The following is a 23,454-nucleotide window of genomic DNA, read 5'->3' on the forward strand; positions in this document are numbered from 1 at the left end:
AATAAAAACACTAGTTTGCATGTGTATAATTATAGTGCTATGTGTGTTTGTATATTAAACACTTATATAATCAGGAAAAAGTTGCGACCACTCTAAACCTGAGCTCATGACCTTGAGAGACTCCGAGGTAAAGGTTACAGGCCTTGAAGCGTGTGAAATGATCAATTAAATTTTATAAACAAATTTAAACTGTCTTTCACTGCTATAATCTGTTCGGCATAGAACTATTTTTCAAATCATTTTATATTTATAAGTTCATAGAATAAAGAACATAAGTTTAGTGATAATATTTACAAAAAAAGCCGTTCACCGGACAGTCTACACCTTGTCTACTGTCTATTGGTCGCTATCAGAGAATGTTGGGAGGAATTCTTAGTTTTCTTATGATCTCTCTTATGGAAGCCACAGAACTTCTACCATAATATAACAACTCTGGATAATCTGGGATAGCCCACCCTAGGGCTTACTCGCTTGATGTCTCTCAGGCCAGCACTTTGATTAGCCATGCTATTGCGCCTTGGGACCTGCATCACTACTTTCATGGCTAATAATGATTATATATTTACATATGTATTTGTTTCTTTCATTCATTATTATTAATTACAGATTGTTCATAATTAGTGTGAATTAAACAAAACTTATGATTAGTGGCTATAGAATACTAGAGAAATGATAGATCTATTTATTGACCAATCATAGATCATCAGGCCTTATCACAAGAGTCATATTTTAATTCGCAAAGTGATGAAAAATGTAAGATATTTATTTATGTATCTGTTTCTCTTCTTCATTATTACTAATTTCAGAATGTTCATGATTGATGTATACAGAGCAAAACAAGAAAACAACTGAGTAATGCGCATGAGCACACCACCTCGTCTAAGCAAGTTTGAGTAATACCGAAAACTAATACAAAAATGCAGCTTCACCCAATAAAGCTCAACAACCCAATCTATACATATATTTCTCAAAGTCTGTTTTCTGTATGTCCAACTATAGATATTAGAATCTTGATATTAAAACTCCGCATGTTAATGGATTTGAACTCATGATAAATGCACCACCAAGTTTCCTATCCGGGCGCTCTACCACTGAGCTAGAACGGCATATAGATCAAAATAATTTTCATATACCCCATATCCCATGCTCATGCTAATTATTTTAACCTTGCGCGCTCCGATTTTACTGTTGGGACCTAAGTTTATGCGACACGATGCTTCTTCATTTTTTTTCGTTAGGCCTAATTTATTCCGCCCCACGATATCGACAATAATTTATCTCAAACTTAATTTTGGCGATTTTTGTACTGATTATATGCGCTATTAAAAGATATACGTCGCTGAACTTGCCATAGCGAGTTATCCCTATCTTTTATACGGTGTATGCGGTATCGGTTAAAATTAAAATGTTTTGCAAGGATAAAATTAATGTTTAAAGTTTAAGGTTTACTGAAATACATACTAAAACTTCTTTCAAGTATGTGTTTAGTAAACTAAATTCATTTAAGTTAGATTCAGTATTCATGTTACACGTCTGTCTCGAAGGTAAAAATTCTCAATGTAGTACATCGTAATGTTATATTATCTTGCAGATCATAACCACCAAATGCACTAAAGTCATTGTAGGTACCTATAGTTACTAAGGTTGGTACTATTTTTAATGATGATGGTTTTTACCAAGAGGTGATATCATTAGACTAATGACTATTAATGGCTATGAGTTTCTATACCACTCTATGTACATCTATAGCCTACGATATTAGCCTACATGCCAAATTTTGCATGCCAACACTGAAACGAACTAAAATCATATAACTGTATACCAAATAATTCTTGATTGTAATCGTAGCGAAATAGACTAGATTTAGTCATTACTTACTAATTATTTTACATTCACATTTAAACACCTTTACAGTTTTATTTTTCCTTTAAATTTATTTCAACGAAACACTTCTTTCAAGTAATGAAATTTTACATGTACAGTTGTTTGAAAACCTTTACAGCTATTTTATTTATTTTTAATTTAGTTGACCTGCACAAAACCTTTTCCTCGTGATATGAAGTTTGAAAGTTGCAGTTGTTTGACAAAGTTTGAAAACCTTTACAGTTCTTTTTATTTTCTCTCTTAATTTATTCCAACTATACAAAGGCCACAAAACACTTCTCTCATGATATGTAGTTGGAAAGTTAGAATGGCAAATGTTGTTGTATGTTAAATACCAATCAATTTTCTGTCCAAAGACTGTTTTATTACCCGGGCAACGCCGGGTAGTACAACTAGTTGTTGCTATTTATCAGGCCCTCCTAAACATTTTTAACTCGCTCATCTCTCGTGTTTAGTATAGGCTAACTAGTAGAAAACTAGAGATCGATGCTGCAGACTTACGACAAGGTCCTACTGAGGCCACCGTGACATTGATCCCTTCAGCGCATGCATCTTGCTGTAGTCGGCACAGATTAATATATTCCTTCCTGTTAGAGCCACAGACCTTGGCAACCTCAAAAGTGCAGACATCGGGGCAGCGACAGGTCGCCAACCCATCCGTATCAACTCGGCAAGTAGCGTAGTTCTCACATTTCACATTCTCACATGGGTTGTCCACTGAAAAAGGTTGGAAATAACTTCTGCTTTCTGTTTCACTAAAACCTGGTTGGCTAATAGTTTTACAACCTTGATAAATGCGAAACATTCAAAATAACGTCTTCCCATTGGCAGACACATAAATTTCAGGATGTTCGCATTTTAGACTCACTGATGTTATGGTTGTTACTATAAGCGAGCATTGCTAGACATTTCCTAGACTTTGATCCAGACACGCTTGAGTGTGTAGTGTGAAGAATTAGAGATCATTCTAGACACTAAACATATGAACTCTAGCAATATCAACATAGAGACAGGGCTAGGTTAATGTGTACCTTTATTGATTATGGTGGTCAGCCTAAAGCATCTCTACCGTAAGCACGCCACATAGAATATTAAAAGTTTGCTATAAAGGTTTTTTAATTCTCATTCAAATAAGACTCACTCGGGTTACATTTCCCTTTGTAAGCAACTGAAATAGGTGACTCTGGAAGCTGACACGCGGCGTATTGTAGCATACACTCGTTGTCATATGTGCTGCCATCTGTACCACACACGTAATCTGTTGCCGTTGGACACTGGTCAATACAGTGACATTCTGGGGCATTAGACTCCTCCACTTTGCATGTCTGTCCTAAGCCACAAATCACGTCGGCACACGGATCTGAAAATCAAATAGCCGTGTGAGTTATGTGACATTACAGATAGCCATATGAGTTATGTGATACTACAGATAGCCTTATGTATTATGTGATACTACAGATAGTCACATGAGTAATGTGATACTACAGATAGCCATATGAGTTATGTGATACTACAGATAGCCATATGAGTTATGTGACACTACAGATAGCCATATGAGTTATGTGATACTACAGATAGCCTTATGTGTTATGTGATACTACAGATAGTCACATGAGTAATGTGATACTACAGATAGCCATATGAGTTATGTGACATTACAGATAGCCATATGAGTTATGTGATACTACAGATAGCCATATGAGTTATGCGGTATTACAGATAGCCATATGAGATATGTGACACTCCAGATAGCCATATGAGTTATGTGACACTACAGATAGCCATATGAGTAATGTGATACCGCAAATAGCCACAGGAGTAATGTGATACTACAGATAACCATATGAGTTGTGTGACACTACAGATAGCCATATGAGTAATGTGATACCGCAGATAGCCACAGGAGTAATGCGATACTACAGATAGCCGTATGAGTTATGTGACACTACAGATAGCCATATGAGTTATGTGACACTACAGATAGCCATACGAGTAATGTGATACTACAGATAGCCACATGAGTTAGGTGTCACTACAGATAGCCATACGAGTTATGTGATACTACAGATAGCCATATGAGTTATGTGACACTACAGATAGCCATATGAGTTATGTGACAGTACAGATAGCCATATGAGTTATGTGATGTTATTCGCAGCGGGCAGCAAACATTAGAAACAACTGGCCAATAATATAGCTATGTTCATCATCAGTGTGCATCAAAGATGTGCTGCAGCACCTAATTATTTGGAATGAAACTTGTTGTCTCTAGTCAAATTTGTCAACCAAATTAAGCGTGTTTAGTCTCCAACTTACCGCAGCTTCCTGTGTAGGCGACTGTCGTGTCAGAGAAGGTTTCACATGACTCCTTCCTTAACTCACATTCGTTGGCATAGTCACGTCCATCAGTGCCACACACTGGTTGATCGCTGTCTGCATCACCATAGGTATCGCACGTGGTAGGGCATATACACTGGGCTGTTTGGCCATCTATTGAGACTTGACAAATTGCCCCGTACTTGCAGTTTTCCTTTAGACACGGGTTCTCTTTTCCTAAAATAATACCACATCAGATTTGTACATACTTTTTTAGTTTTAAAGTCTGAGGTAATCTGAAAATGGACTAAACTATGCAGAGACACTTATTGAACTTCATGAAAGTGTTCTAAACTACACTATGCAGAGAAACCAGAACGGGTGCTTATTTCATGATGCGCGCTGTAGAGATATCTATAGCAGGTGCTTGTTTTATGCTACATAATATGTAGACATCCATTATGATCCATTCATGATAGGAAGAGTTGGTTCCATATTAAATTGTACAAATATCTACAACAGGTTCGGGTTTCCCACTGTATTATATATGGAGGTAGCTATGTCAGTTGCTTGTTGATACTACATAATACAGAAACATTTAATGCTTGTCCGATACTGTATTATACAGAGACATCTACAGCAGGTGCTTGTCTCATGCTGCATTTACAGAGACATCTAAAGCAGATGCTTGTCTCATGCTGTATTATACTGAGACATTTATAGCAGGTGCTTGTCCGATACTGTATAATGTAGTTATCTATGTCTGGTGCTGGTTGGATACTAAATAATACAAAGGTATCTATAGCAGATGTTTGTCTTATACTGGATTATATAGAAACATTTATAGCAGGTGCTTGTCCTATACTGTGTTATACAGAGACATTTATAGCAGGTGCTTGTCTTATACTGTATTATACAGAGACATCCACAGCAGGAAAATGTTCTATACACAAATCAATGCAGATGCTCTGCTTATAGAACTGTCAGTGTGACACAAAAGGATGAAACTGTGGTATGGTATAATTGATACACATGAGCATACAGTATTCATTCTCATATTTACAATAATAAGCTACCTGAAGCCTAGCCTTTGCCTAGTTTCTATCAATGCAAACATCTATGAACACAACCAGAAATTGAATGTGTAAATAGAGCACACATAAAGGTAAGGTTCAAATCTGAAGAAAGCGGTTATGTCAACTGCATGTCACAATCCAACTCAGACAATACAAAAGCAGCAGATGAGAGAAAATACACCTACCATCAGGGAACTGGTAGCACGCTAGAGCTGGACTAGCAAAAAGATATATAAAAGCCAACAGCATGGCTGGAGTCAGCAGACGTGAAGAGTCTAAGCTAAGAACAGCATGTGTTCAGAAAGCTGATTATCAGAGCAGAAATCGATACAATTAAGCCGGGCATATCTAATAACCAGAGATACAGCGCTAATATAGTCCAGCTTCAAGTGCTCTATTCTTAATCTCTCTAGCAAGAGTATTCGTGTTCAGGTTCTGAATTTAAATCGTCTCAGTGATTTGATTAACAGAAGAGGAAGCAATTATGACGAGAGAATGTGACTTAGAAGGTATTAGGGTCTTTGACACAAGTGTTTACCATGCAATCAGTTGTTTGCAATGCTATACTCTTGATTGCAAATTGAATTAAATGACGGTTTTGATCAATCATCAACGAGTTAGACATCTGTTTCTTTTCTGATTTCCTTGCTCTGTGAAGCGGTTGTTTATGATGCTCTATATTAAAATTTAATTTTAGGGCATGTTATTTATGAATATTAGCTCACGGCTAATTCTTTGAACAGTTTTAGACTGAAATAACATAGTAGGTAAATAAACTATTGCAGGCTGTATTTATAAGTAAATATAACAAAGATTTAAATATTTTTTGGGTGTTAATCAAAAATAAGCAATTCAGCATAAAAACTAAGATTAAATTCCTAGCTGAAGTTTTTTAATTGTCTTCTAACAATCCACTTATATCAATGATATTTCATTATATGAAAAATAATTTGCCATAGTTCTCAGCTGCTATTCGTAGGTGTCAAATATTTGTGGAAACAAGACAGCGTCTTCTGCCTGATAAACAAGAGATTAATCCTTATATGGTAAGAGAAAAGTGATAAGAGAGAACTAATGCTCTGCTAATCTAATAAGATAAACCCAGGGGATGCAATCAAGTCATTCCGTCTGATCAGGTCGATAGTGCATTGAGTCCGCAATAGCCTCCATTTTGGAACATGGTTTGTGAAGTTGTATCTCACATGTATGTAAAGCTCGCTAGTAATACAATTGGTCAAAATGTAGCCAATAGTCAGACACTCATCACACAATACACCCAGCCCAATTCATAAGCAGTACAAAATTTTCATTGTCGCTAGAGATTATAAACAGGAGCCATATGTTGGGCGATGTCTACGAGACTGAGACAGTCACCGGTAACCAGTATAGGCGCAGATGCAACAACAGATTTTGTTTGTATCCTAAATTTCATTAATCTTTGGTCCAACTATTCAGCTAGAATACGGTTTATAAATGAGGATATTCGCAGTAAACCCCGTAATAAAGATTAAAGATCCAAAGCTAATCAGTAGTACTATAAGTACGCATAATAACTACAACAAGGTTTTAAGCTGTTGGACAAAAAATATTGTTTTATCACAAATCGTGGTTAAAAAAATTCTGTTTATAAACAGTGTAAGTTCACACAACAACATTGATGGCAAGTGTATTACTTTGCGCCTGTTTAGCATGCCACAGCACAACTGTCTTGTTAGTATATTACTACTGGTACAGTCATCAAAATAGAACAATTGAAGAAAATTATTTTACAAATTTTGATGCTTAGCCAAAGTTTGCATTTGCAAATGCATCTACAAGCAAAATTTGTTTGCCTGGTCAAATTAAGGTCAAAGATCAAAATTATGCAGCACTGTGAACTCACTTTCTTAATGGCCATTTGTAGCAGTAAAACGTTTACTAGAGGCACTGAGAAGCATTATAAGTCATTTGTTAACTTGTTAATTATCTTTTATGGTTTTGCTCAACACTTTGAAGTCTAATCTTGTATGCGCAAGGAAGCCCCCTGATCCTAGATCATATGAAGAACTTTCCATTGCCTGTGAAAGAACTTAGGATAGCACAACTCCTTATGAACTAAATATTATTTTGAAGCTCCAAGCTTGTAGAAAACAACAACAAAAAATCAAACAGAGTAAATAGTCTCTTTCACATTTTCAAAGAAGTGATGTTTCAGAGGTAACGGAAGAAGCATAATGATTGCAGTACACCAAGTCTGATGAGCCAGATCAGATCTGGCTCATCAGATAGAGCCATCAGATTTGTACATACTTTTTTAGTTTTAAAGTCTGAGGTAATCTGAAAATGGACTAAACTATACAAAGACGCTTATTGAACTTCATGAAGGTGTTCTAAACTACACTGTGCAGAGAAACCAGAACGGATGCTTATTTCATGATGCGCGCTGTAGAGATATCTATAGCAGGTGCTTGTTTTATGCTACTATATAGCTTCTGTATATTTGTTATTAGAAAAATGAATAGTTTCAGCTCTAATTGCTGAGAAGAAGCTTGTCTATTTTGAATCCTCCTAAGAATATCAATCAGTGTTTCACTAGAAACTAGTGTTCTGTTGGCAGCCATTTTTCATTTCTCAGTTGGTTAGAAGTGCCCTCGGTATTTCAGCAATATTTCTAGAACTAATATTCCAATCGACTTGTCTACTGAAATTAGACTGTAAACATATTACGCACAAAGCGACCAAAATTTCATAATATTACGAAAACCAAAATTCCAAAAAAGCAAAGCAAAATGACGCAGCCAATTTGAGTCAGGCGTAGGATCAGGTGGAAAAACAAATCATCACATTTTTTCGGCCCAGGAATCAAAGTGTTAAGGAAGGTCTCACTGATCTAGCTAAAAATTGGCACAACTCGGCTGCGGTCAGTGTTTTGCTTCGTAAGTATAAATCAGCGCATCTCAATATATTCATCTAGAACAGGTTGTGAAATAAAGTGCCTAGTTACTAATTCTTTTCTTCTCGTACTCTGCATTACACCCACTGTTACTCCCCATTATATCCACTGTTACTCCCCATTATATCCACTGTTACTCCCCATTATATCCACTGTTACTCCCCATTATATCCACTGTTACTCCCCATTATATCCACTGTTACTCCCCATTATATCCACTGTTACTCCCCATTATATCCACTGTTACCCTGCATTACACCCACCGTTACTCTGCATTACACCCACCGTTACTTTGCATTACACCCACTGCTACTCCGCATTATATCCACTGTTACTCCGCATTACACCCACTGTTACTCCCCATTATATCCACTGTTACTCCGCATTACACCCACCGTTACTCCGCATTACACCCACCGTTACTCTGCATTACACCCACTGTTACTCCGCATTATATCCACTGTTACTCTGCATTACACCCACCGTTACTCTCCATTATATCCACTGTTACTCCGCATTACACCCACCGTTACTCCGCATTACACCCACCGTTACTCTGCATTACACCCACCGTTACTCTGCATTACACCCACTGTTACTCCGCATTATATCCACTGTTACTCTGCATTACACCCACTGTTACTCCCCATTATATCCACTGTTACTCTGCATTACACCCACCGTTACTCTGCATTACACCCATCATATTCTCATTTCCTGCTCTATCATGTTCTACCTTGTTATTCGTTGCCTCCACATCACAATCTTTTGAATCTCTTGTCACTGTATGTACTCCCTAGTTTCTCATTCTTGGTTTCCCATTTCCTACCTACCTGTTACCCAGCCCTACATCCTTTGCCTCCCGGTCTCCTATATTTCAGTTCCTTGAACTTCTTGACTTACACATTTAAAGAGCTTAACACTTACGTTCCTCTACTAGCTTACTACTAAATATTGTTTCTCATTAAATTACCAGCAGCTACACTTGCAGCAAAGCTTTTCTAATTAAAGTTGAGTAAGTTGCCTTCCTCGTGGATTATGAATTGTCAGCTCTTATCTTTCAGCTCTCTGAATCTTTATACAAGCGCTTACCTTCCGTTGACGGTTGACTGGTTTCTGATGACGGTTGACTGATCTCTGTGGATGCCGGAAGAGATTTGGTGGTGGTGTCTCTGCTGTCTTTAGCCGGACATCTGTCAGCATTTTGAGGTTTGACTCTACGCTTGCGTAAGCACGATTCTCTTCGCGTCTCACAAACGTTGTTATACCACTTACGATCTGTTCCACAAACCTGTTAAACAAGGAAAATAGTGAATATGTGTGTTGGAAACCACTCGCCAGTAAGAGGAGTTGTTATATGCTGTAGAAAATAATTTGTAAACACCGTTGGGCTTTTCAATGCTGCATCTACGTACATAGGATGGTTTATTTCAACAAGTAAAGAACTTTGTAACCGTTTTGAAGACCTCATAAAGTAATAAATTTAATAAATGTGAAAGTTTCACTATCATCTCAACTGTTCCTTACAATATATATTTTTGCTCTCCAACCTTACGAAGTGCCGAAAATTATCTGTTCTGGAAATAAAATCAACTACAATGTGTGTATTAGATAACATCATTTGAATATAGTTTGGTATCGTAGTTCCATCAATAAGCTCTTTCCAGATACAACAAAATGTCAAAAATATCCAAAAAGAGTTGCTTTCATTTAGCAACTAATTTTCGTATGTACCAAATATGCATACAAACATTGAAAAGTTTTATTAAAACTAGTTGCTGGCTCGGAAAGGCAAAGGAACTTTTAAAAAATTATCAGGAAAAAACAGTTCGAGTTTTTGGGCACATAGTGCGAAAGGACGGTAACAGGAAAAATTGAAAGAAAACGGAGAAGAGCAGACAGCGGCTGACCTACATGGGAAACCTAGGCAAGTGGATGGAGGGGCACCTACCGAAAAAGAGAGAAGAAATATCAAAGTAAGCATTGTTGAAAAGAACGAGGGATAGAAAGTGGTGGAGAAGCATGAACCCGCATGACCTCACAAACCATGGCACTTAGAGAGAGAAAGAGTTGTTGGCTACAAAGTATAGGCAGCACCCAGTAATATGTAATAATAATCATCATACCTGACTTGCTGGTTCACCTTCACAGCTGGGGCACTCGCAGTACGGGTCTCCAGTTAGTGGCCCCAACTTACATTCAGCATAGAAAGCGCAGAAGAAGAACTTGCACTCACCTACGGATAATAGTGACACTAGGTATTGTGATCTTTTGAGTAGCTTTTAAAGCTAGTTATTCAAATATTAATATTCTTACTAGGAGTTCTGACCCTAGTTACTGTTAAACTGGTTTTACAATAAATATATACAATATAACGCAAGCATCTCCACCAGTATCTACTAGGCATTGTTTATCTGTAAATAACAAGCAACAAAAACCTAAAGTGGAAGCAGAGTAAAAGTGAATCTACCCTAGTCAGAAAGTTGCCCGGAGTAGATTACACTTTAAATTTGGTAAAGATCACCAGCATTATTTGAATGTACACTATCATACTCAATTTGACAAAGACCACCAGCATTATCGGGATATTCACTGACATTCTCTCACATTGGTAAAGACCACCGACATTATCGGGATATTCACTGATATGATCTCTAGTTGGTAAAGACCACCAGCATTATCTAGATATTAACTGACATGCTCTCTAGTTGGTAAAGACCACCAGCATTATCGGGATATTAACTGACATGCTCTCAAGTTGGTAAAGACCCCCAGCATTATCTAGATATTAACTGACATGCTCTCAAGTTGGTAAAGACCCCCAGCATTATCTAGATATTCACTTTCATACTCTCTAGTTTGTAGATTGTTAGCATTATCTGGATATTGATTTTCCTAATTTTGCGTTTGTAAAGACTGCTAGCATTATCTAGATATTTACTGTCACACTCGCAACTTGGCAAAGACCATAAGAATTATCGAGATATTTAATGACATGCTCTCAAGTTAGTAAAGATCACCAGCATTATTTGAATGCTCACTATCATACTCTCAAGTTTGTAGATTGTTAACATTATCTGGATACTCACTGCCATACTCTCAAATTTGTGAAGACTGTTAGCATTATTTGAATATTGACTGTCACACTCTTGCGCTTGGAAAAACTGCTAACATTATTTGGATAGTACTTACTTATTGTCTCATCTTGTTTCAGCTTCTCTACAAAAATGCGTAGAAACCATTAGAGCAATAAACATAAAGTGAACCATTAGAGCAATAAACATAAAGTGAACTAAACAAACTTGGAAAAGTATTTTATGCCTTAATGGGTTTTTATGCATATAGCTGTTTTTATATTGTAGCTTTGAACAAAAATTTATTCGTTTTATTAAAGTAAAACTTGACAGTATGAGTTCGTTTACATATGAGTGATTTTCAAATGAGGTCACTCTCAACAAATGTAGTCAGGAAACAGCATGACTCTATAAGCAGCAATCACACATTTATACATTTAGATTTATTAAATTCATCTGCATTCTTACATCACTAATGATAAATATTTTTGGTTTAACGTTAAACGTTGTTAGTAGCTCAAAATTGAGTAAGGTGAAAGGTTGTTGGTTTTGATGATTTTGTCAAATTTACAAACTTCTAGAACCTCTATGAGAAAACCTAGTTTGAGCAAAATATCTTGATTTTGAATAGTGAATACTGTATAGTGAAAGTGCAGGCAACGAAATTAAAACAATTTAGAGTTGCGTGCTCGCGGCAATAAGAGAGGATAACTTCAACACCTGATAACTTAACGCATACCAATTTAGTGGTGAAGGGAGGCGGCGAAGGGTTGAAGGGTTACGGCAAATAATAAAGATCATTTATTATTTGCCGTAACCCTGGCCGTAACCCAACCCTATTGTGGCATTTTATTAAGGAATATAATAGTTGCATAGAAAAGTTGCAGCAGTCAAAAAATCTGCGTGCGGACCATATTTTCCAGGCTATAAGATGCATCGGCTTATAAAGTGCAGCATCAATTAATATGTCAATTTCAGTCATTGTCCCCCTACAAGACGCTTCGCTTCAGCTGACAAGACGCAATAAGTGAACAAAAGGCGGGTAGGATAAATCAAAGTTTATTCGACTAATCGATAATAACTCTTAACGATGACCAGTTTTAGGCTAACAAAGAAATGCAAAACAATTGTTTGGTTAGAGCACAAAAATACAACATACGTGCGCTGCACTCCCGTTTTGGCAACATGGATCCTTCCATCAACACGAAAATACGAAATCGTTGCACAGTTTTAACACACACGCAAAAATCAATAAGGTCATTTTCTTTTTTTATTCATTCCTCATCCATGTATCTTTCAAACTTCATCTTCAGCCGACATGCAAGATCGATGTAGAGTAGATCCCTCTTGTCGTTATCAGAGTCGGACTTACCACTGTTACCGACCTGTTCAGTAGAAGCTCGAATGATACTAGAGACTGATAACTTAGCCTAGACATCCGCGATACATTGGTAGATAGTAGCGTAATTAGCCCAGCATACCACACAAAATCTAAAAACTTAGGTGAGCATTATGCTTCAGCATGTCAAAAAAAGACCAGTTTTTTCAAATTGAAAGTGGGGGAGTATTATACTTGACTAGATGAATGTCCAGCGTTGCGAGTAATAAAAACTTACAGTTTATAAACAGTGGCAGGTACTGTAGTTGTCAATAGCTAATTTTTTTACCGAATGAACTTGAGTAACTTAAGTTAGTAAATTAACTTACTACAATAAAAGCTGTCTATAACTGTGCTTATAATTCGGCTTATACGTTGTGCTTGTACTTGTTGCATAATGAATTCTCACTCAATCAGCCACGATCTTCAAGCGAGCTAGTAGTAATCAATAGAATTTTTGGAAGCGCTTCAAGTGTGCACATTTTGACAGGAGTTATGAGTATGATTACAATTGTTCTTTGTATGGCAATATAGCCGCATAGCCTAGTGAATAACACATCTGCCTACAGACCTGGATGTTCCGAGTTCAATTCCAGCGCAGAGTAGAGTTTTTGTTCATATAACTTTATCACTATAACTTTATCACTATAACTTTATCACTATAACTTTATCACTATAACTTTATCACTATAACTTTATCACTATAACTTTATCACTATAACTTTATCACTATAACTTTATCACTATAACTTTATCACTATAACTTTATCACTATAACTTTATCACTATAACTTTATCACTATAACTTTATCACTATAACTTTATTACTATAACTTTATCACTATAACTTTATCACTATAACTTTATCACTATAACTTTATCACTATAACTTTATCACTATAACTTTATCACTATAACTGGTCACACAAATGACAGACCAACAAACATTAAGATTTACAGAGATTAAACCATAAATGCCGAGTACAATTTTTATCGTATTTACTAGGTAAATCAGACACGCTGATTCCGATTTTGTACTCAAAATAAAGATTGGTCTACCAACTTTCAGAGTAATGAAGGCTTTTGACAGTGTTTTAATATCCGTCTCGAAAACAACACGATCGGCACAACAAGCACCGCCCATAAATGTGTGCCGTAGCCTAGCTTTTTAGGAACGCAAGTTAGAGATGTTTAATCCAATTTAGAATGATAGAGATGGGTGTCTCTATTATCCATTATTATCCAAATTCAGCCTTCAAAATAATCTCAGTCTTTTCTGAGAGGTAGATAAGCTATTTAACATTACATATTTAGAAATGAGCTCAAAAAAGCGATTATAACTCAGCTTAGATGAAAAGTTCTTAAAATTTTCGAAGCCCCGTTTCAACAATGTCAACAAATACATCTAATAGCAAACACCGGGTAACCACAGCCCGATACGACTCACAAAAGAAACATTACGTTATGCTATAATAGTAATAATAATACCCTTGGCTTACAATGCATATCACAGTAATCTATCTTGATAGGGAGCTACGTGTCAACAAGTATGATTTTATTCACAACTTCTGTCCTTTTAGTAGAGTAGGATAACCGCCCCAACGACCAGCACACGCCTCAACTAGAGAAACTGCATACTCAATACATAATAGCATAATAATGCCTAATTGTGTGTCTTTTAATAGATAATTCTTTAGAGAAGATGTCACGCTTGATGCTAGATAATTTTACTGATTCAGAAAGTGGTAATGACCAGCGGTAATGACCAATGCTAACACCTCCTGGTAAGTATGAAAGCAAGCGCTGGGAAATATTACCAACATGACACTGATAGGAAAACATATCGATTCTTTGTATTATAATATTGTATGGTTTATCTATACAGCTCAATATTTTATATGTGCTTTAAGTCTAAAGACGGTCTCCTGAAAAGATAACCAACGTTCACTCGGAGTACGAGCGTCTAGTATGCATGCTGCTCAAATGGCGTTAAACAATTCAATTCTTTACAAAGAGGAACAAAGTATATGCAAGGCATTCAAAGATGAACTCACACAAAATTTTAGTAGATTTTATCAAAAAGTATCAGTATTTTTTATCATTTGTGATTGTTTTTAATGTTTGAGACAATCTGACTGTCAGGATGTTTCAAGATTAAAATCTTGATCGAGATTATGATTGTAACTTGATTGCGGTTGAAATACTCAGAAGTAAGTTACAAGCCGAAATGACATCACTAGTTGTTATCGTTGTTATCGTTGATATCGGCTATTACATTCAAGTTGCAGCGTTACGTGTCTCTATTCTGGAAGAATCTTTGCAGTTTTAAACGTCCAACTCGCACTTTCGCTTGATCTGAGAGTTTTAACCGCAATAAAGTTTTGTTGATTTTAATCTTAAAACATCCTGACAGTCAGATCACCTCAAACATCAAAAACAATTGCAATTAGTAGAAAAATATCGATACTTTCTGATAAAATCTACTAAAATTTTGTGTAAGCTTTAAGACTATGTATACATGAGCATGGAGCTAAGGGAAGACAGAATGGCTGCTGGGAACATTTCCTATATAATTACTTATTAGGTCAAATATCCAATTGGCTTAATGCCCCACACCTCTCCATGCAGAAGGTGAGGTGAGCTCGTCTAATGCTACAGTTGTCACTCACCGCCATCACAATTACATAAATGATCTCTTTCACTCAAACTGTATTTTTGCAATCAACCTTTGCAAAAAGTGTTTCTCAGACGACGGCGCCCACCCTCAAACAATCACACTTGTTGACTTTGCAAACAGACTGGAGGGAACTGAGAGGAGGTTTAGTGAATGGATTAGGCGACATTCAATTGCACCGAGTTCACACCGTTCGTTCAGCTCGCATAAGTGAAGGCCACAACAGAAAGCAAACTGTGATTGTGATTTCAATTGTTTCAGAAATAATAACCAAAACATTTTTCAAAAAGAAGAATGCAGGCGTAATTACCAGCTCTATCATTATAGAGGCGCACAATGCGAGGCAATGCCACAGTACTTCGGCTAACCAAGCATCAAACAGTTAGATATGTGCCGAAAGTTCTTGCTATTGAATCTCGCCAATTCAGTTTAAAAAGGATGAACTGTGTGCCTGGTTCTTCGAACAACAAAGTTGTCCTTTAGTAAAGACTAAACAAAAATGTGGTCTGCATTGGAGCTCATGGTGTGTATATAGGTGTATTGCAGATGTTTATCCCGCTTAGAAAATTCTATGAAACTAACAAAACCTTCTCTCTGTTGGCTGAAACGACTTGCGATGCTCGATGAAACATATAGTAGAGATTTCCGTGTGAGTTTGTATAATCACTGTAGAACACTATCTCAGTGATTATTTACAGGAAATAGAGTCATGGAGAGCGGACAAATACGGTAATCTTCATCAAAACGATATTCCAAGTCTCACCTACCAGTATTTACTCAGTATGTACACAATTTTAAACTCTCACAGGGCAACAGCTTTTAAAGGTAAGATAGAAGGTGCATAAACTAAGTGAAAGTGACTCAGCTCGCTAGCGGACCGGTATTAGCTGATGGTCGTAAACTGTTTGAAATATCTGGTTGCAATATGAGTTACCCGCTCTTTATAATCTTATCATGGTATAAATCTTGCAGTTATTTGCTTATTTAGAGCTGCCTCCAGGCATAAATTCTCTACCTAACATCGGTTGTCGTTCTAGCTGCTCAAAAAGTAAAATGTGATTAAACTAGGCTGACCTTGATGTTCCTAGCAGCAGCAGAGAGAACCCAAAGTAGATTAGATATCTGTAACTAGCGGCGAGCCCGACGATGCCTGGGGTTTTTCTCCGATAGACTGTAGGTGGGCGTTTAAACGTTCTCGGGAACCAGACGGAGTTTTGAAACCAATTTTTGAGCGACACGGTGAAAAGCACGGAGACAACTTGTGGTAAGATGGATGAAATCAGCCATAAATTATAGAAGCGCACATAGCGTCTATGCAGACACGCCCACTGACAAACTGGCATGTATTAGTAAAGATAGAAGGTAGATAACGTGACGTTTAGTTTATAGCAAAAAATTAGCTACCCAAAGATTATTGCAGAAGCTGTCAATAAAGGAGTACAACAACTTTTCCCATGAAATAGTTAGCTAAGCGAGAGGGAACTAGCCCAATTCATGGTCAGCTCAGGCTTGGTACAGAAGAACGCACGCCTAACGCGAACAATAGCCTCCTTAGCTAGACAAGCTCTTTAGAGCGAGAGAGAAGGGTTATTTATACACTTGACAAGCATGACAATTGGCAGTTGGCACACACTGAGGTTTAATTAGGTCCACCGTCGTCTATATTTTCTAATGATTTGTGTATTGGGCCCAGTTGACTTTTTCTGTTCAAATACTGATAAGCCTTTGTCTGCACTGCCCCAACGCGTGATAAGATATTGATACAAAGTTCGTTAAGCTATTACCCACTTTGATCGCGGCAAAATGTCCAGCTACAAATTCCGATAGTAAAGGTCGGTAACTCTATATATAAAACCATGACAGGCTTCTAACAAACTCATGAAGTGAAAGCTAACAAAATTTTGCAAAAATAAAATCACTGCAAGAAACGCTTTTTAAAAAATTGAAATGTCATAACTAGTTTGGAAAGTCGAGTATACGGTCAGTCGATCTAAACCTGAACAGAAACTGTCTTGACGATATCACGTTATCATATGCAATGTTGTTTTCTGGTAAATATGTGAAAGATGGCTGCATCGTAAATGGGTATGGGTATGAGAACATTCACACATACCTAGTGCAAAGAAGAAAAGAAGGAGTGGGAGAAGCATAATAAACGGTCGTACTTGAGGCAGTGATGTTCAGGAATCCGTGAAGTAGTAGGTTAGCTGCATTCTGTTCTCCGCAGACGTATGTATGCGTGTTTAGGTGATACTTTGTGCCCCATTGAGATAAGGTATGTTGACACAAGTTCACATCTTCTGTTTCTCACTTGAACCATCAAGTGCTTATCTCAAGTTTATGAGTGGTCACATAAACCAATAAGATCATCGTGGAGTAGCACTCGGCCATTTTGAACGGAAATGCTTGTCAGCAATCGACGCATGCCAAGTTAACAACCTTTTTATGTAAGGATGATTTGGAATCACTTTGTCTGCCCTGGCTGGTCGCCGCTTTTAAAGATGAACAGACACCAAATTTTAGTAGATTTTACCAGAATGTATCGATATTTTTCTATCATTTGCAATTGTTTTTTATGTTTGAGTTAATCTGACTGTCCGGATATTTTAAGATTAAAATCAACAAAACTTGATCACGGATTAAAATGTTCAGCAAAAGATATGTGCAAAAATACGCCACTTGTTGTTATCGTTGCAATAGTTGATATCAGCTATTGCGTTCAAGTTGAAATATACACGTCTCTATTCTGTCCTCTCTTTGCAATTATAGACGCCATAATCGTACCTTTGCTTGATTTGAGCGTTTTAATTGGGATCAAGTTTTGTCAATTTTAATCGCGAAACATCCTGGCAGTAAGATCACATCAAACATCAAAAACAATCGCGAATGCTAGAAAAATACCGATACTTTCTGGTAAGATTTACTAAAATTTTGTACAAGTTCATATTTAAAGAAAAAATTAATTCTGAAAATACATACTGTCATAAACTTTAAAATTCTAGCCTATTTATTTTATTAACAGATAAATGATTTTTGCTCTCGAGATTTCCGGCTGCGGATAACTTCAGTTGAGAGCTGCAGTTTAATATTACATAGGCGACGGATCATCTCATGAAAGAAGCCTATGATTTAATTGGCTCCCCACACGCACTGAAATCTCTCGGCAGCATAACATTGAAGCTAGAAGTATCTTTTCATTACCGCCGACAGCAGATCGTAAACAAACCGCAGCAGAGGGTCATATGATTTCAAGTACTACGACTACCCACAAACATATTCTGTTACTGTTGCATTAAGAAATAGTTACAACATCGTTAGATCATTTTCGCTATTCCAAGGACAGGGTGCTCCTGGTCAGTGATGTACACATTCTGTCTTCTATTACAGACAGTCACGCTGAGAATTAAATTGTTACTCATTGCCGAGTCTCCTGTTCCGAAGGATTTGCGAAGAGATTAAAGACGATCTTACACAAAATTTTAGTAGATTATATCAGAAAGTATTGGTATTTTTCTATTATTTGCGATTGTTTATAGTATTTGAGGTGATCTGAATGTCAAGATGTTTCAAGATTAAAATTGACAAAACTTGATTGCGATTAAAACGCTCAAATCAAGCAAAAGTACGATCAGGACGTCTATAGTTGCAAGGAGGACAGAATACAAACACATCATGCAGTAACTTGAACGCAATTACCGATACCAACTATCACAATTGTAGCTACTAGCGATTTTCTATATAAAGAAATAGTACAAAACATTTTTTTTTTCTGAAAGCTTTAACCGCGATCAAGCTTTGCCGATTTTAACCTTGAAGCATCCTGACAGTCAGACCATCTCAAATGTCAAAAACGATCGAAAATGATAGAAAAATACCGACACTTTTTGATTAAATCTACTAAAATCTTGTGTCTGTTTATCTTTAAGAGCAGCGATACCCCTTGGCAGCAGTTAGCACTAATTTTCTGTTTAGCGTATACATGATTCGAGTAGTGACAAATATTTTGCATGGTTGGGTGCTAAACAGCATTGAGTAGGCAAAAATACTCCAGTAAATAGACAAGCTTATCTTGAAAGCAATCAGAAGACATAAATTGTTGAGCAGATGTGATAGTACAGGTCATCATGATTGCATTTCTACGATAGACAGAGCCATCGAGGTCTTATAAAGCGAGCATTTTACACAAAGCCCAATTTTGGAATTTAGGGAACAGATTTGTATCTGAAGCCTTGTGAATGGACAAAGCATGCAAAGCTCATATCTAAATGCAAACATAAACGGGATACTAGCAGACGATCCATGACATAGACAAACGGACCTCAATAGACGGCTAGGTGTAAATCAATTCATACGTAAACTTATCCTTACAATAACTGTACTGATATCTACAGTTCTACGATAGCTCGGGGGTATCCAGACGAGATCAGGCTTGTGCCAGTGTAAATATACACAAAGGACCTTAAACGGTTTCTTTTTTAACAATCCTCAACAGTCAAGTAATGCATTTGCAATCCATATGCGATATTAGTTATGACTAGGATGTTATGTCGATAAACTCCCTGAGTCGCTATGTAACAAATAGGTCAACCATTTTCACCTTGAAATGTTTTTTTTTGTTTATCCCAAGAATAAAAGAGTTTTTATTAGGAGTCATGTGCCGATGACAGCAGATACCATCGGATTAGGCCCGTCATCAGCGATTAAATCAAGTATTCTTGACACTGTCTTCGCCTAATCCAAGTGAACGAGCAACTGAACACCGTGTCTATATATTAGCGTTTTAGGATACCGCCCACTTCCGACATGGATTATGCTTAATTGAATTAACTGAGCGTGACAGCAGTGGCAATGACCAATGGAAATTACCAATGTGTCAAGGATATATTTAACAGGTATCAATTTTTAAGAAAAATGAGAGCTGGGCAATGCATAACTCTCATGTTATGAACCACAAATTATGGTGATGATCGTAATATAGTTTATGATAAATTTCCTCATTCCTTAAGATCAGGTTCTTATCAATATTTCATCAGAGATCAACCGTATCTTAGCATGAGGGTCTACGCTTGAGTAGATTTGGAGACAGGGGGACTAGGGGTAAGTCCCCATGACAAATGAGAGAGATGAACCGAGACTGAACATGGGCTGACATGTCTAAGAGCTGAGTGGGAAAACAATGTAACGACTTCACGAGAAGATAGAGAGGGCGATAGATATAATAACTGACAGATGACAGAGATATTTTATCGCATCTCACTGATAGTTTTAAACTACAAAATTTCCGCAGAAATTTTAGTCAATGAAAAGGAAATGGTGTAGGGTTTTTCAGATATTGTAAACTGAAAAATACTCAAACCTTAATATGAAACATTAAGTTAGGTGATTTTTTTGCAGAAGGGTGTATCACACATAATTATGGCTTACCGGCGAGAGACTTTTGAAGAGACCGTACGCTGACACGGGTCAGACTCGAGTTAAGCGTGAGATTGGTGAGTCGATGATAAGATGCCAAGAATATCCTAGTGTCATCGATCTCTACATCGCTGTCACAAATCTGGTCACTGCCGAATCCAGCGACTTCAATAGCCTTGTTGTTTAGAGCTGAGCTCGGCTGCTCCAGCAGACCAGCTACGATGCCGCTACCTTTGATGACTCGGTATATCGATATTGAACAGTAGTAGGTAGAGTTGTAAGGGTTTTTGTGTAGCGAGAGCACCCGACCAGTAAATACTACGTCAGCTATGGCTTCCCTCACGTCTAGGGGATCGTCTGTGAGGTAACATTTTTCTCCGTAATAGTACTGCCCCTCTACCTTACCTAAGGCTAACACAAGTATCACAGCGATAGAGAAAAACGCTTCCATTTTTATAAATGTAGCAGAAAGTTCACATTTCCCTCATGAGGCGCTGTGGATGAGTCACATAAGATCTTTCCGACTACAAGAGGAAAAAGAAGAGATGTCAACCTGCAACATATAGAGCATTAAATATCTGAAAAATTATTCTACAATCTGACTGATGAATAAATTGTCTTTAAATTCTTTTTGCGTACTTGCACCAATACAAATAGTGGTAATCTAGTCGAATGTTTACAACAAAACCGATAGAATCACAAGCTAATCTAAACTATTTCCATACTTAGCATTATTGCTATCAATATCGGTGTAACAATAGGTCTAACAGCCCAGTTCACTCATTACACACGATTGAAGGCTACCAGGGCACAGGCTGTCACGGCATAATAATGCTTTTATCTTCTTGTGTTACGCTTTCATTGCGACAAGCAGTGATGTTGTTAGAAGCAATAATCGCAAGACTCCAGAAATTATTCCCATGCAAAAAATAAATTCCAAGTTTTATTTGCAGACTGCAGTTAGGGTGGACAGCTCTTGACTGCTTACAGACACAAGATGCCATTATGGCCAAATTACCGAGTTATGTACAGAAATATTGCGGAGGTCTGTCAATAATCTAAAGAGGTAGGCAAGAACAATTGGTCTACAAAGTTGTCCTCGAGGAGCCGTAGGTGGTCATCTACATTGTAGAGCCATTAAACATCTTTCGTAATAACAATGCCTCTCAACACAAGATGGCATGGTTGATAAGCTTCCTCCAAAAAACAGATATCCATGAAAAGTGATGAACAATTTTGTATTGTTCTACACATTCGTTCATCAATAATGGATCATATATCCATGGATTAGACTCACATATTGGACGATAACAAAGCGTTTAATTCTCAAGTGTGCTCCTTACATCAACGCTAAACAATGCAAAGTCAACAAGCTATCTCCTCTTTAGAGAAGACACGGATTTGCCTACACCCGCTTGTGTCAACAATCTTACTGTAGTTTCTTGAGCAAACCATTGTCATGAGCATGTCTGAACGCATCTTTGCTTCCGTTCAAATATAGCACGGTCAAAAATCAATGCTTTTGGAAACTGTTGAATAATAAAGTTTCAGTTAATTCCTTTTATGAATTCAATTATCTTGTTGCTATCTCATGTTGTTCTAAAACTTGCTGACGCTAAATAATTCGGAGTCATAGTCAGCGGATATCGTGTTAAGTACGTAAGAAATTATTTAAAAAGAAGTCATCAATGTTATGCTGGCTTAACTGTCTCTTAAAACACGGTGTAAAAACTAGAGTAGAATTACACTCAGTAGATCGCTTTCATATCTTTTAAGCCACCACTGCAGCCCAACATTAAGGTATTGATAAGCGAGCGGTCAATAGTTCTATGTTAACCTTCACCTTGTAAATCTGTGAATTGCACTAAATATTCTGTACATTCCAACTAGAAAAATGAATTGCAATGTACAAGCTCCTGAAATTTCTTGCTAGTTCATCTTCTGAGAGAAAAGTTCAGAAACCTTTTCCTTGATAGCGATGTTATGTTATTGTTGCATTAGACATCGTAGCAAACTTACCTGTTTCCTGGTTATTGATCAGACAGACGTACCCAAGGGAAATCCATCTGCAATAAAGTCTCAAATATAAAGTCACACACTGGACTCGCTCCACACCTGATCTGCAAAGCTAACTGTATGTTTGCTACTATATTTCTACTCGGTTGAATAAAAACTTACAATAGAGCCTGCATACTACATAGAAACCATCACCTAGCTCCGCCCACTCAAGCTATTCAAGTGTATGCAACTCCAAAATAGTCTATCAGTGTACACTTATGATATGTAAACAAGGTACAAAATATGAATGAGTCTACATTGTTACCCGCTTGTATCTGATTTATGTAAGATCAACCTCATTGCTATGAGAGAATACAGTTTTTTGTTGTAGCAAGAACAATGGCGCAAACATCGCTCAAAATATTACCAAATTTCATTAAAAATTATCAAGAACCTAATCCTGGTTTTTGATTGAAACTCATTTCTGTAAAGCTGCTATAATACTAGTTATTTGCTGTCATTACGTTTTAATGCAGGGGTTGAAAGAACAGAGAGAGTAAAATGTCCATCCTGTAACATAAACACTAGGAATCTTTCAACTACGGTATATATCTCTCTTTATTTGCTACAAATATTATTAATTTTTGTGTAACAATAAAAATATTAAACTACAAAAAAATAAATAGTAGAAATGTGAACAGGGTCCTCAT

At 37.0% G+C, this 23,454-nt stretch overlaps 2 protein-coding genes across 4 annotated transcripts in view; both read right to left on the reverse strand.

The window, feature by feature from the left end:
- The window catches only part of LOC137405441 (agrin-like), a 24,031-nt gene extending 21,634 nt beyond the window's left edge, over nt 1-2,397 (reverse strand). For all 3 annotated transcript variants that reach the window (XM_068091704.1, XM_068091705.1, XM_068091703.1), the window contains exon 1: nt 2,386-2,397. The gene's annotated coding sequence lies outside the window, so the exon portion shown is untranslated. The remainder of the gene's footprint in view (nt 1-2,385) is intronic.
- Nucleotides 1,086-21,750, reverse strand: LOC137405289 (agrin-like). The gene is made up of 9 exons (XM_068091518.1): nt 21,735-21,750; nt 20,759-21,229; nt 11,401-11,427; nt 10,335-10,444; nt 9,301-9,499; nt 4,201-4,437; nt 3,026-3,244; nt 2,386-2,601; nt 1,086-1,096 (listed from the first exon to the last, which is right to left on the reverse strand). The coding sequence occupies exons 1-9, from the start codon at nt 21,748-21,750 to the stop codon at nt 1,086-1,088; spliced, it is 1,506 nt and encodes a 501-aa protein (XP_067947619.1).
- Nucleotides 21,751-23,454: the final 1,704 nt, after the last annotated feature.

This window comes from Watersipora subatra, chromosome 9 (assembly GCF_963576615.1).
Source record: "Watersipora subatra chromosome 9, tzWatSuba1.1, whole genome shotgun sequence".
NCBI classification, from domain to species: domain Eukaryota; kingdom Metazoa; phylum Bryozoa; class Gymnolaemata; order Cheilostomatida; family Watersiporidae; genus Watersipora; species Watersipora subatra.

What these genes read in the sequence shown, in the direction of transcription:
- LOC137405289 (XM_068091518.1), bottom strand. An exon ending in TCTTCAAAAGTCTCTCGCCG is followed by an intron (nt 11,428 to 20,758) that starts GTAAGCCATAAT and finishes GCATTTTTGTAG; the next exon opens with AGAAGCTGAAACAAGATGAG. An exon ending in CGCCTACACAGGAAGCTGCG is followed by an intron (nt 3,245 to 4,200) that starts GTAAGTTGGAGA and finishes TTTGATTTTCAG; the next exon opens with ATCCGTGTGCCGACGTGATT.